Below are 15,257 nucleotides of genomic sequence, written 5' to 3' on the forward strand. Positions count from 1 at the left end.
CCCCCCCCAATAGCGTATGTGCACACCACAATCCCGTCTCTATTTTTTCATCCTGTTAGGATTTGGGGCATGCATGCACACATGCCCAGTGTGTTTTTCAAGCTGCCAGGTCTGAAATTCAAATTGTGTAGTTGGCCATGTGGGATCTGACATCTTTCACCACAAGGCCATGAGGCTAGCCTGATAAGATATTTTTAACAGTTCAATTTTCTTTTAAATTTATGTATTTAAAATACCTATTGTGTCATGAATTCAAAGGGAATAGGTTTTAGCAGTTCAGGCTCCTTTTCTGCTGCTTCTCACAAAGTGGCTACTCTAGGTGAAGCAGACTGGTGCTTCAGTTGAACGCAGGTACACTTTCTTTGGCTTCTTTCTTTTTCTGATCATTTCCCCTCACATGTTTAGTATGCTCTTTCTGCTCTTAGAGTGATTAATATGCTCAATACCCACATTAATTCTCTTGACAAGAATCTTGCCTTTGTTTGTTTATAGCAATGCCAACGGCATGTTGGGTAACACTATAGACATTTCCAGTTTTGCCGTGGTAATATTTGTGGGGCACCCCTTCTTTTGATGTCTACAATATCATCTTTCTTGTAGACCTGAATGAATATCACCAAAAAGGAACAATCCCATATTTTCTAAAAGGCCTAGAAAACATTTGAAGTGCCCCTTCCCTTCCCTTCCCTTCCCTTCCCTTCCCTTCTCTTTTCATTTGTCATTTTGATGAATCACTGAAAGATGGCAGATCTGGCCAAAAGGCTGATAAGAAATTTAACAAACAACTCCTTCAAGAAGTGTGACTGTGAAGGAAGGAATAGAGAGTGCTATAATGGAAGAAGGTGGAAGATTAAGGAATGAGTCAAAATACCAACATTATTTTTTCTGGTTGCAAATATAACATCTAGAAATGTAGAAAATACAAAGTAGAAGTTGGCTATAATCTTATCTCCCATAATAGTTTGATATGGATTCTGCAGATACTTGTGTATACAAATATGCATGTGTGTGTGTGTATGTGTGTGTGTATACTTACATAAATGTACATATAAATATGTAAAGGTATGCAGGTATTTTCAAACTTATGTAAGTTTTTTTTCTTCTAGTTTTTGCTATAACGTGCATATGTTTACTGGAGAGAGACAGGCAGAGAGAGGGAAAGTGAGGAATCACTCCCCAGAGATACAGCCATGCCATATCCCTTCTCTTCCGCTCTCTTCTCAAGATTTTGGGCATATATGCGCACATGCCTGGTGTGAGTCTCAGGACTCCGGGTCCAGGTCTTGAACCATGAAGCTGGCCTGGTAGGATCCAGTGCCTTAACTTCCATGCTACCTGTTGGCCCTACAAAAGTACTTTTTAAAAGAGCAATGGATCTGGGACCAGTAGATGGCTTAGTGGTTAGGGTGCTGGATTCCACATGGCTGACTCCACAGTTCAAAGTCCCAGACCTAGCAGCTTGAAAAACATGCTGTACATGCATGTGTACATGCCCCAAATCTCAAGAGGAGACTGGAAGAAAGGGGACTGCAGCATGGCCATCCCTTCAGGAATGATTTCTCACTATCTTTCTTTCTCTTTGGTGAGCATAAGCACCCTATAACAAAAATGTAAGAAAAAAAAAGATTCACATTTTACATTGTTTTGCAGTTTGCTTTTTTAAAAAACATATTATATTTGGAATATTTTTAAATGTCAATATTGGTCTACAGAGACTTAACTTATTCTTTTTAATAGTTAAATCATTTAAAAAAATAATTACCAGAGTTAAGACAGAGTAAATTTAAGATTAATAATTAGAAGTTAAAAGAAGGGCTGGCAGATGGCATGGTGGTTAAGGGCACTGGACTTCCACATGGTTCGAGTCCCAGACCTGATGGTTTGCTTTCTCACTTTCCCCTCTCCCTCTCCCTCTTGCTCTGTCCCTCTCTGGTCAAATTAAAATCAGTAAATGAATAAAGTTAAATAAAGTGATTTTTTAAATAATTAATTAATTAATTTATTTATTTTCATGAGTTTTGCCAGAGAAAGACAGAGTGAGTGAGAAAGCAAGCTACCAGGTCTGGGACTTGAACTGCTGTCAGTCATGTGGGAATTTCAGCAGCTTAACCACCATGCCACCTGCTGGCCCCAAATAAAATAATTCTTTATAAAAAAGAAGTTAAAAGATGTAGATTTGAGTATACATATGGAAAAATTTTTTATTAAATATCGCCTCTAAGGAATGGAAGGCAGGTTTGAAGGGTCTTCAGTTGCCCATTATTAAGAACAACAACTAATATGTATGATTTGTAGTGTAGGGGATTGTCTGACATAATAATCTAATTTGATCTTCATGATAATTATGATTACAAGTGTTAGTATCTTTTTCGTATAAATGAGAAAATTGAAACTCAGTTTCAATGTTACTCAGTTGATAAGAGGTAGAATAGAAAACAATTCCAGATTTTCTGATACTTAATCCTCTCTCTTTTCATTGTACTGTGTAGAGGTTGAAGTAATTATTCATCTGGAATGCTGTGGAATTTAACCTGATTTAATTAAGATACTGTCCAACTACAATTTCTTTGATTTTTGTGCTAAGTTCAATAAAGGAGTGGCTTGGGTAAGGGAAATAAGAGATTATAATAGTCCCACTGATGTGGTGGCAACAGTGAAACAGAACAAGAGATGACAGATATAAAGAACACAGAGAGCAAAGAGTCTAAGGTAATGTTGGGATTTGGGGCATGGGTCAGTATAGAAAAAGAGATATGGCCAGGAGAGTCAAATATTGCCTACAAATCCAAAACAATGAAAAGTTAAATTTATTTGGTGATTCAAAAGCTTACGGCTGACCTTAGACAAAGCAGTTTGTTTAGTGTTGAAGGCCTTTTGAGATTCAAGGGTCCATGATAGGTGAAGGACAGGTGTATCTTTAGAGGAGTTTGGTGGTGGGGGAGAATGTGCAAAGTTCAAGGGATGGTCAACTCAAGGGGGGGAGGGGTCATTTTACAATAAGAGAGCCTTTGAGTTTATTTGTTAGGACAAGAGAGAGAGATTAAAGTGACAAAGAGTTAACTGACAAAGTTAAATTCTAGGAGTGAGTGGGAGGAAATGGTCCCCAAGTTAGGGCTGAGTTAATTATTTTTACCTGAGAGTAGGGGCAATGTTATATTTATGTACTGTTTCTTTTATCCTCCTCAAACCTGGAAGAGTATCTTTTTTTAAATAATTATTTTGTATTTAATTTTATTAATTATTATTATTATTTTCCAATTTGATCTGAGAGAGACAGAGAGAGAGAGAGAGGGAAAGTGAGAAAGCAACCTACCAGGTCCAGGACTTGAACCATAATAGACCATGTGGGAGTCCAGTGCCTCTAACTGCCACATCACCAGTCAGCCCCCTGGAAGAGTATCTTGACTTGTAGGTATAAAAACAGGAGCACAGAACCAGAAGTCTAGCTCCAGCTATGTCCTTAAATCCCTGTGTGATCTTGGCAAGTCATTTTCCTTTCTTAAGTATTATTTTCTTTATTGGCAAAATAATGAGGTAGAACTGAATGATCTCTAAGCTCTATAAGTCTTTTATTGATAGGCCAGAGTAAGAAGCAGTGTTCAAAGAGATTCCACTAGTGAGGGCTGCCCATGTTTCCCTTGAGACTGTAGGCTGGACTCTCTACGGACTGGGAAGGGGGTAAGACCACTAACACATCCCTGTTTTTGCCCGTTTCGATCCTCAGATATGGCAAGCGAGTGGCAGACATAAAGGAGAGCAAGGAACATGCAATCACCAACAGGTAAAGTTGGGAATGGGATCCCTCAGAGGGAGGAAATAGGAATCTCCTGACTTTCGTTCTTACCCTAAGCCACTTCTGGTTTCTGTACAGACTTGTTATTTCAACCCATGGATTTGCTGCTGCTCCACAGATTCTTGTGGGAGTTTTATTGTTGTTGTTATTTTATTATTATTATTTTTTGTTATAGGGCACATGGAGAGACAGAGAGAGACAGATAGTTAGAAAGTAGAAATCACCCTCAGGGGGATAGCTATGCTACAATCCCTTCTCCTTCATTCTCCTCTTGGGATTTCAGTCATGCACAAAAACGTGCCTGGCATGAATTTTAAGTTGTTGTGTCTGGGACTCAAACCACTGTTGACTACATGGGAGTCCAGCAATGTAACTGTTACGCCATCTGCTGGTCCCTGTTGTTGTTATTAGCCAAGTCTAGCATTAGTGTTGAACCTTCTTTCTGCTTGACACTCCTTCCTGAATAGGGGTGCATGTGCTGTATATGGCAGATTTTTAAAAAGGAATTAATTGATTAATTAATATGATTGATTTTGACCAGAGAGAAACAGATACACACACACATACAGACACGGAAAGAGAGAGAGAGAGAGAGAGAGAGAGAGAGAGAGAGAGAGAGAGAAGAGAGCGGGGAGGGAAAGTGAGAAAACAAACTGGTAGTTTTATGACTGTGGCCAAGGAAGATTTTTAAGGGTGGAAAAAGTGGGTTTAGATTATAATCCTGAAAGAAATAATTCCAAAAGATCAAAATCTTTGAATTCTAAAATCCCAAATATCTAAATGCTAAAAATATAATTCTGGAGAAAAATATTTAAAATATTTTTTAGAAGATATTTGCCTACATTTTAAAAGGGGATTTATTTGAAAATATGGAAATACAGAATGAATACTTCATTGGCCACTTTACTCAATGAAATGTAGGCAGTAATGTACATATTTTATAAGCATAACCCCTCAGGTATACTAATGACAGTTGCACAGGTGTGACAGTTATAAGCAGATGAATCGCATTCATAAGGAAATGGGTCAAAAAGTGAAGTGTATGACACCACTATGGTTGGTACCTGCTGGCACTCAGCTTTATAACTTCAATCATCTGAAATACTGTGACTAAGTATTATGATGAGATCGATCAAAAATCATGATGGGGCTCTTTCCCACTATACCAGATGGCAGGTGAAAAAGCTGCAAAGCAGGATACTAAGGAGAGAAGAAACCTGAAGCCAAGAAGGCTGATGCCAGTGGCAAGGTTAAAAAAGGTGACCCCAAGGCTAAAAAGCCCAAGAAGGGGAAGCTCCATTGCCGAGAAACCCCATCCTAATCTGGGGCATCGGCATGTACTCCCAATCTGCCATATATTCCAGGAAGGCCATGTACAAGAGGAAATACTCGGCCACTAAATCCAGGATCAAAAAGAAAAAAGGAGAAGGTTCTTGCCACTGTCACAAAACCAGTTGGTGGAGACAAGATAGGTGATACCCAGGTGGTTAAACTGCACAAAATGCCTAGGTATTATCCTACTGAAGATGTGCCTCGAAAGCTGTTGTTGAGCCATGGCAAAAAAACCCTTCAGTCAGCATGAGAGAAAGCTGTGAGCTAGCATCACTCCCGGGAGCATTCTGATCATCCTCACTGCATGCTATAGAGGCAAGAGAGTGGTTTCCTGAAGCAGCTGAGCAGTGGCTTGCTTCTTGTAACTGGACCGCTGGTTCTCAATCGAGTTCCACTGTGTAGAACACACTAGAAATCTGTCATCGCCACCTCCACGAAAATTGATATTAGCAAAGTAAAAATCCCAAAGCGCCTTACTGATGCTTACTTCAAGAAAAAGAAACTGCATGGGGCCGGCAAGTGGCATAGTAGTTAAGGGCACTGGACTCCCACATGGCCGACTGCGGTTCGCGTCTCGGACCTGGTGGCTTGCTTTCTCACTTTCTCTCTCTCTCACTCTTGCTCTGTACCTCTCTGGTCAAAATTAGAATAAATAAGTAAATAAATAAAGTTAAATAAAATAACTCTTTAAAAAAAAAGTAAAGAAAAAGAAACTGCAGAAGCCCAGACACCAGGAAGGTGAGATCTTCGACACAGAGAAGGAGAAATATGAGATTTCAGAGCAGCGCAAGATTGATCAGAAAGCTGTGGACTCTCAAATTTTACCAAAAATCAAAGCTGTTCCTCAGCTCCAGGGCTATGTGTGATCCATGTTTGCCCTTACAAATGGAGTTTATCCTCACAAATTGGTGTTCTCAATTTTTTGCAAAGAACCTAATTAAATAACTGATCATATATATATAAAAAAATCATGATGGGGGTCAGCAGATGGTGTGGCGGTTAAGACAGCTGGATCCTGCATGGTTGACTCTGAGGTTCAAGTACTAGGCCTGAAGCTTGAAAATCATGTGTGTGTGTTGGGGGGGTGTTGGGGAGCAGTAGGTGTCATGGTGAGTAAGGTGCTGGACTCCCATATGGCTGACCGTGGTTCAAGTCCTGGGCCCAATGGTTTGGAAATCACATAAAGCACCTGCATACCCAAAATCCCAGGCGGAGAATGAAAGAAAAGCAATTATAGCATGGCCATCTTCTTTGGGGAGTGACTTCTCACTTTCCCTTTCACTAGCTCTCTCTGTCTCTCTCTGGTGAGTGTATGAATCTTATGGCAAAAAAGAAAATCATACCAGGCACACATCCTAAGTCCTGAGAGGAAATTGGAAGGAGAAGAGATTGCAGTGTGGTTATCCCCTCAGGAGGTGTTTTATCATGTTCTCTTCTCTCTCTCCAGCAAGCACATATACCCACAGCAAGCTAAAAAACAAAAACAACATCAAAAAACAAACATGATGGGTCACCACCATGTATGCAATCGCACAAAACACTGGTATCTTTTTTCCTAAAGGATTATTTTATTATTCAATGTTATTTATGTATTTATTTTAATGTGACCAGAGAGGGAGGGGGGAAGGGGAAGGAGATAGAGAAAGAGAGAAAGAGAGAGAGAAAGAGAGAAAGAGAGAGAAAGTGAGAAAGTAATGCACCAGGTCTAGGACTTGAACCACAGTCAGCCATGTGAGAATCCAGCACCCTTAACCACCATGCCATCTGCTGGCCCTGAGCTGATATGTTGAGAAATTTTATTTTTACAAACACAAACACAAAAAAAGCACAGCTCTTTACTTATTGGGGGAAGTTTTTATGTTTTTATAAACATGCAAGTGCTTACACACAAAGTAACTATTGTGATGATGTACTTTTGCAAAGTCAAATTTGCCAAAAATTTATAAAATAAATAGAACTCTATTAAAGTCTTTATATAATTTATACTTCTAGTATTGAAAATGATGCAAAGATGAAATGTGTAGCATAGCAAATTATAAAAAATAATGTTGACTACTTAAAATAATGGAAACAAACTGAAAAAAGTAAAAGAAAAAAACCCTAACAAATAAAAGACTAAAAAGAAAATCTGATAAAGGAAAGAATGTCATACAGGGATAGATTATGAGCAATTGCACAGAGGTGGTGCCTAAGAGCTACCCAGCTTTCATGATCATTAATTATGTATTGAAATTTTATATCGTGATGAATAGCTGCCTCTTTTCCTTGTACGGCATGGCTCTTCTCAGAGAATATGTTCACATTAATTTTCTATGTGGTGGTACTCTTCAAAATCACCTGCGATTTGACGTACATCCATATTAGCATTCTTTATTAAAGTTTCTCATCTTCCTTGTCATACTCCTATGTTGTTTTAGATATACATTAATCCCTTTCCCAGAATTCAGGTTTCTCCCCCTCTTGTATAGCCTTTATTTTCAATGGGAACCATGGTTTTCAGGATTTCAGCATTCAGGATTTTAATCTTTTGGGACTGTGATTTTTAAGATTTTATATGTTAGGGATTTTGATCCTTTGGGGCTTCAACATTTGGGATTATGGTATTCAGGATTGTGTCTTTTGTTATTTATGATCAGCACCAGAAAAGACAATATATATATTTTTTTTTTTTTTTGAGAGATTTTCACTATAGGGCACGTGCGCTCGCCAGACAGACAGAGAGAGACATAGAGACAGAAAGCGAGAAATCACCCCCGGGGGGATGGTGACGCCGCAATCCCTTCTCCTCCATTCTCCTCTTGGGATCTTGAGCACGCACGCACACGCGCCCGGCGTGAGTTTTAAGCCACTGTGTCTGGGACTCAAACCGTGGTCGACTATGTGGGAGTCCAGTGACATAGCCATTACGCTAACTGCTGGTTCCCAAAAGACAATATTCTTTAGTTTTCCTTTCTTTCCTCAGTGGCCAGTTTCACTGTCAACGGCGGCAATTTCTGCGGATAGCAGTGAGGGAGCTGGAGACTGTGTTTACTGATGAACCAGGACTACTGGGACCCAAGGCAAGAGAAAGCCAGTGATAAGAGACTCTATGTGGGGCTGACTTGGCATGCTTAAGATTTCGTATCTGTATCTTCTATGATCTATTTGTATGTGTATATGTTGATTTCCTTGAATCTGTTTGTAGTATCCTAACACTTATTTGTATAAGGGTGCATGTGCTCACCAGAGGGACAGACAGAAAGCAAGAAATCACCCCCTGGGGGGATGACCATGCTGCAATCCCCTCTCTTCTATTCTCTTCTTGGGATTTTGGGTGAACGCATACATGCCTTGCATGGTTTTTTCAAGCTGCCAAGTCTGGGACTCAAATCTTGGTTGACTATGTGGGAGTCCAGCCCATAACCATTGCGCCATTTGGTGCCAACCCTAACACTTTTTATAGTTCTTTTTCAGTACTATTGTAGTATGTCATGTATTATAGCCGTTTATGTACTTGTCCTACACTCTATTTGAATATAAGCTAATTGAAAACAGAGGCTGTGCTTTTGTTTTAAACAACATAAATGCCTATAAATATTTCTAAAATTTAATTTGATAGGGAGGAGCTAATACTTACTTTGAGCCAGTGTCATTGTAGGTACATGTTTGATTCTGTGTCACATAGTAGGCTTTTTGGGGGTGTGTGTATTTATTATTGGACACTGTTCATGTGGCTTCATAATCCTATCCACATGCCTTTTGTCATGGTAGTTTTCTCTTTGCTTTGAAGTCCAATTTTAGATCTGAAGATTTTGATAATCCCTATCCTCTCCTTAGGCCCTTTTTGCTTTCATGGCCCTGTCCTTCATTCGTGATGAGGTCACCTGGCTGGTTCGCCATACAGAAAATGTCACCAAGACAAAGACACCTGAAGACTATGCTGACTCGTTAGTACTTGACATGGCTAAGAATCTTGTCCTTAGATAAACTGGGAAAAGGGGACTAAGAGGGATCAAATGACCTCAGAAGTTCTCAATTTCTGTCCTATCACTGTATTTCGCTCAATGCATACTTCTATCCTCATATAGCTCTCTGTTTGCATTCTCTACTTCACAGGAGTATTGCGGAGTTACTTTTCTTGTTGGAGGAAATTAGAGCTCTGATCCAAAGACACATCAAAGTGATACAGCAATACCATCTGCAGTACTTGGCCAGATTTGATTGTCTTGTACTTAGTGACATCATTCAGGTATGTTTACTTGATTATACTTTGGAAATTTCAGGATATCCTTGTTCATTTTCCTGTTGGAACCACCCTGCCTGACTATCATGCTATGTAGACTGGGTGTTGGAAATCCTGATTTTCCCCTCTACATTTGTTAAAGGAGGGAAAAAGAAAAAAGTTAGGCTCAGCCACAGTGATGAAGTGGTAGCACAATTCTCTGCAAGATGAAAGTCATATGGAAGATGAGAGTCTCATTCCCAGGCTGATTTGTACATGCTGGGCACACGTGCATACGCCTGTGATTCCGGCTGGTTGGGAATGGATGGAGCGGGAAATTGTGTCATGAGACTCTGTTGAAGGTGTTTATCTCTGTCTTTCTCTCTCTCTTGAAATCAACCAAAAAAGTGGCTAATAATCTTAGCCAGAGTTCTCCCCTCACCACGTCCCACCCCCCCACCCCCCGCCCCCTGCAGAATTAACTACACAGAAAAATAAAGAGAAATTGGATGTTGTATGACAGGGAACAAAGAAGCTTCTTCCATTTTTTTTTTTTTCGTTTCAATGGGAACCATGGTTTTCAGGATTTCAGCATTCAGGATTTTAATCTTTTGGGACTGTGATTTTTAAGATTTTATATGTTAGGGATTTTGATCCTTTGGGGCTTCAACATTTGGGATTATGGTATTCAGGATTGTGTCTTTTGTTATTTATGATCAGCACCAGAAAAGACAATATATATATTTTTTTTTTTTTTGAGAGATTTTCACTATAGGGCACGTGCGCTCGCCAGACAGACAGAGAGAGACATAGAGACAGAAAGCGAGAAATCACCCCCGGGGGGATGGTGACGCCGCAATCCCTTCTCCTCCATTCTCCTCTTGGGATCTTGAGCACGCACGCACACGCGCCCGGCGTGAGTTTTAAGCCACTGTGTCTGGGACTCAAACCGTGGTCGACTATGTGGGAGTCCAGTGACATAGCCATTACGCTAACTGCTGGTTCCCAAAAGACAATATTCTTTAGTTTTCCTTTCTTTCCTCAGTGGCCAGTTTCACTGTCAACGGCGGCAATTTCTGCGGATAGCAGTGAGGGAGCTGGAGACTGTGTTTACTGATGAACCAGGACTACTGGGACCCAAGGCAAGAGAAAGCCAGTGATAAGAGACTCTATGTGGGGCTGACTTGGCATGCTTAAGATTTCGTATCTGTATCTTCTATGATCTATTTGTATGTGTATATGTTGATTTCCTTGAATCTGTTTGTAGTATCCTAACACTTATTTGTATAAGGGTGCATGTGCTCACCAGAGGGACAGACAGAAAGCAAGAAATCACCCCCTGGGGGGATGACCATGCTGCAATCCCCTCTCTTCTATTCTCTTCTTGGGATTTTGGGTGAACGCATACATGCCTTGCATGGTTTTTTCAAGCTGCCAAGTCTGGGACTCAAATCTTGGTTGACTATGTGGGAGTCCAGCCCATAACCATTGCGCCATTTGGTGCCAACCCTAACACTTTTTATAGTTCTTTTTCAGTACTATTGTAGTATGTCATGTATTATAGCCGTTTATGTACTTGTCCTACACTCTATTTGAATATAAGCTAATTGAAAACAGAGGCTGTGCTTTTGTTTTAAACAACATAAATGCCTATAAATATTTCTAAAATTTAATTTGATAGGGAGGAGCTAATACTTACTTTGAGCCAGTGTCATTGTAGGTACATGTTTGATTCTGTGTCACATAGTAGGCTTTTTGGGGGTGTGTGTATTTATTATTGGACACTGTTCATGTGGCTTCATAATCCTATCCACATGCCTTTTGTCATGGTAGTTTTCTCTTTGCTTTGAAGTCCAATTTTAGATCTGAAGATTTTGATAATCCCTATCCTCTCCTTAGGCCCTTTTTGCTTTCATGGCCCTGTCCTTCATTCGTGATGAGGTCACCTGGCTGGTTCGCCATACAGAAAATGTCACCAAGACAAAGACACCTGAAGACTATGCTGACTCGTTAGTACTTGACATGGCTAAGAATCTTGTCCTTAGATAAACTGGGAAAAGGGGACTAAGAGGGATCAAATGACCTCAGAAGTTCTCAATTTCTGTCCTATCACTGTATTTCGCTCAATGCATACTTCTATCCTCATATAGCTCTCTGTTTGCATTCTCTACTTCACAGGAGTATTGCGGAGTTACTTTTCTTGTTGGAGGAAATTAGAGCTCTGATCCAAAGACACATCAAAGTGATACAGCAATACCATCTGCAGTACTTGGCCAGATTTGATTGTCTTGTACTTAGTGACATCATTCAGGTATGTTTACTTGATTATACTTTGGAAATTTCAGGATATCCTTGTTCATTTTCCTGTTGGAACCACCCTGCCTGACTATCATGCTATGTAGACTGGGTGTTGGAAATCCTGATTTTCCCCTCTACATTTGTTAAAGGAGGGAAAAAGAAAAAAGTTAGGCTCAGCCACAGTGATGAAGTGGTAGCACAATTCTCTGCAAGATGAAAGTCATATGGAAGATGAGAGTCTCATTCCCAGGCTGATTTGTACATGCTGGGCACACGTGCATACGCCTGTGATTCCGGCTGGTTGGGAATGGATGGAGCGGGAAATTGTGTCATGAGACTCTGTTGAAGGTGTTTATCTCTGTCTTTCTCTCTCTCTTGAAATGAACCAAAAAAGTGGCTAATAATCTTAGCCAGAGTTCTCCCCTCACCACGTCCCACCCCCCCACCCCCCGCCCCCTGCAGAATTAACTACACAGAAAAATAAAGAGAAATTGGATGTTGTATGACAGGGAACAAAGAAGCTTCTTCCATTTTTTTTTTTTTGCTTGACTTTTTCTGTTTTTGGCACTTAGTACTTCTTTCAACTTTCATTCGCTGACTGAGCCTTGTGGTCCTAGTTTCTATCCTGGGGGAGCCTGTGCCCTTTGATGGTAACCTCACCTCCTCTTTCAGAACCTGTCTGTATGTCCAGAGGAAGAATCTATCATCATGTCCTCATTTGTCAGCACTCTGTCCTCTCTGAATCTCAAGCAAGGTAACTGCAGGGAGGTGGGGAGGCAGAGCATATGTGAGGGCAGACATCTTTTTTCTAGAAAGATTGATCTTTGAGCCAGAGAATGGGAAAAGATGGATTTGAAAAGGACCCAACTTTCTATGTAGTCATATATTAGGGTACTGCTTTATTGTTTCCTTTTAAATTTACTTTTACTTTTTCTTGCAGTTGATAATGGAGATACATTTGAATTTTCTGGATTGAGGCTGGATTGGTTTCGCCTACAGGTAATGGTCTGTTCCTGTTAATGGTTCCATCCTCATTCTTTCTCCTCCGAAGTCCCTTCTCTTTTTATCTCTTAAGCTCTGCTTAATAGAGTGAGTCAACTGTGAAAACTGCTGACTGGACAGTTTATATCCAGGCCAAATTGTAGTTGCAATGCTGGGAGCTCTTTTCACTTGCCTTGCTTTTCTCTGTCCTTTTCCCAACCTCTACCACAGGCATACACCAGTGTGGCTAAGGCCCCCCTGCACCTGCATGAGAACCCTGACTTGGCCAAGGTGATGAACCTCATTGTCTTTCATTCCCGAATGCTGGACTCAGTAGACAAAATGCTGGTGGAAACTTCTGACTTGTCTACTTTCTGGTATGTCTGGGTCTAGAGCTCTATCAGTTCACTTGATCTATTGCCTGGCCTCTCTGGAGGACTGTAATTCAAATTGTAAAACAAAGTGGGAAAGTCTTGTTTTCTCTAAGATCTCTTTTAAGGTGAGTGCTCAAACTTCACAGCTCACTCATGCTGCCTTCTACCAATAATCCTAAATGATGGGAATTTGAAGTTGATTCCCTTTCATTTTGCATTTGTCCTCTTTTTAAAGTCTATTCTATGAGTGAGAGAGACAAAGAGAGAAAGACAGATAGAGGTCTTGACACTGTGATCCACCCCTAATCAGCCTGGGTCATGGGCACACACTTGCTTGGAGTACTCGGGGAGATTTTCAGATGTGAACAAGCAACTTACCCACATGGGTTTGCCTTACAGAGCATTGTGACTTATTGCTGTGCCTCCATCCAGCCCCTGCATTTGTCATTTTGAGAAAGTTGTTTGGACTTTACGTAGCCTTACCCTTCATTAGGATAATTTTTCCATATGTCTTTTCCAATCTTCTCTCATCATCTTCTTCTTCTTCTTTTTTTTTTTTAAAGAGAGATTTATGCTATAGGGCGCATACACTTACTGGAGAGACAGCGAGACAGAAAGCGAGAAATGACCCTTCATGGGAGTTGGCCACACTACAATCACTTCTCTTCCATTCTCCTGTCAGGACTTTGGGCATGCACACACATGTGCCCAGTGTGAGTTTTAAGCCTCCGGGTCCAAGACTCGAACTGTGGTTGGTTACATGGAAGTCCAGCGATGTAACCATTATCCCATTTGCTGGTCCCCTCATTTTCATTGATATCTTTAGAAACTTCTGGGGCTGGCAGGTGGTTAATGTGCTGGACTCCCACTTGGCCGCTATGGTTTAAGTCCTGGACCTGGCAGATTGCTTTCTCATTTTCCTTCTCTATCTTGCTTTCTGTCTGTCTCTGGTCAAATAAAAAATTATAATAATAAATTATAAAAACAATAATGATAAATAAAAAACCCACAATATGTTGTCTCTGCTCTTGATAGTCAGTATAGATAGGGAGATATAATACCTATGTAAAGGAGCTCAACATAATACTGGCAGATAAAAGATAGTATGAAAGAGTACTTGAAAGTACTTTCCTCAAGGGCTGAGGAAAAATCATGTCATAAAATTAATCTGAAAAGGTTTTCTGAAGTCTGGATGTCAAATGTTGGTGGGAATGTGAATGAACAGTATCAAAGGACTTTTAAATTAGGGGTAATGACCCAAATCACGTAAAGGTTCTGAGGGAGGAATAGCAAATTTCATATAAGGAAAGAGAATATTATCACTAGGCTGCCATGAGATTCATTTATAACTCTGAATGGGTTAAGCTTCTGGGGTTCCTTTCTACCTGGAAGATAGAGAAATTAAGGAGGGAATAGTGAAAATCAATAAATATTTGTTGAAAGAATGGATATTCTCTCTACTTCAAAGGGAGTATCTCCTAAATTCCAGTTTTATTCCCTGCAGCTTTCATCTCCGTACCTTTGAGAAGATGTTTGCTATGACTCTGGAGGAACCCACGATGTTGCGCTATGCCATTGCTTTCCCTCTGATCTGTGCCCATTTTGTCCACTGCACTCATGAGATGTGCCCAGAAGAGGTAGGTATCTGAACTCCAAACCCTGTCATCTTTCTAGTTGCATCTCATCTTTATTGTTCGCAACACAACCCCAGTGGTTGATTTTGGTCCCGGGGAGTGTACAAACATGAGTCCCTAAATAGCTCAGCTCGATGTAGAATGAGTCCTTTCTCTCTGGGCCTCAGTTCCTTCTGTAGGAGTGTGTGGCTCAGGCAACGGGATCACAACCATCATGAAAAGAAATGGCCATCCTGGGGATAACAGTTTCTTTCTTGCTGCCTCTTTCCTGTAGTACCCCCACCTGAAGAACCATGGTCTTCACCACTGCAACTCCTTCCTGGAAGAGTTGGCCAAGCAGACCAGCAACTGTGTCCTGGAGATTTGTGCTGAACAGCGAAACCTGAGTGAGCAGGTAGGCTCATTCCTTTTGTTTTCAGTCTCCTCCTTGCCAACCCTTAATGCCTTTCCGTACTCTCTACCTTCATTTCCTTCCCAATGCCAAGTTGTCTGACTCTCTCCAGCAGGGCTAGAGCTTTTGTGTACTTGAGTTTATGGAAGGATTCTTTTCTTAGTGTCTTTTTTTTTTTTTTTCAGTCTACTCCCTCAGGACTAGACAGAAGTGTCTAAAAATAAATACTCTTATTTAAACAGCTGCACTCCAA

The 15,257-nt window shown here is 40.5% G+C and overlaps 1 protein-coding gene across 1 annotated transcript in view; it reads left to right on the plus strand.

Annotated features, from left to right (window-relative positions):
- Nucleotides 1-15,257, plus strand: part of NCKAP1L (NCK associated protein 1 like) — a 79,763-nt gene that overhangs the window by 34,556 nt on the left and 29,950 nt on the right. The window contains exons 11-19 of the mRNA XM_006169112.3: nt 3,725-3,781; nt 8,088-8,184; nt 8,942-9,051; nt 9,221-9,353; nt 12,297-12,378; nt 12,565-12,623; nt 12,837-12,982; nt 14,484-14,616; nt 14,888-15,007. Coding sequence (XP_006169174.1) covers nt 3,725-3,781; nt 8,088-8,184; nt 8,942-9,051; nt 9,221-9,353; nt 12,297-12,378; nt 12,565-12,623; nt 12,837-12,982; nt 14,484-14,616; nt 14,888-15,007 — 937 coding nt within the window. The remainder of the gene's footprint in view (nt 1-3,724; nt 3,782-8,087; nt 8,185-8,941; nt 9,052-9,220; nt 9,354-12,296; nt 12,379-12,564; nt 12,624-12,836; nt 12,983-14,483; nt 14,617-14,887; nt 15,008-15,257) is intronic.

This window comes from Tupaia chinensis, unplaced genomic scaffold (genome assembly GCF_000334495.1).
Source record: "Tupaia chinensis unplaced genomic scaffold, TupChi_1.0 Scaffold146740_1, whole genome shotgun sequence".
NCBI classification, from domain to species: domain Eukaryota; kingdom Metazoa; phylum Chordata; class Mammalia; order Scandentia; family Tupaiidae; genus Tupaia; species Tupaia belangeri.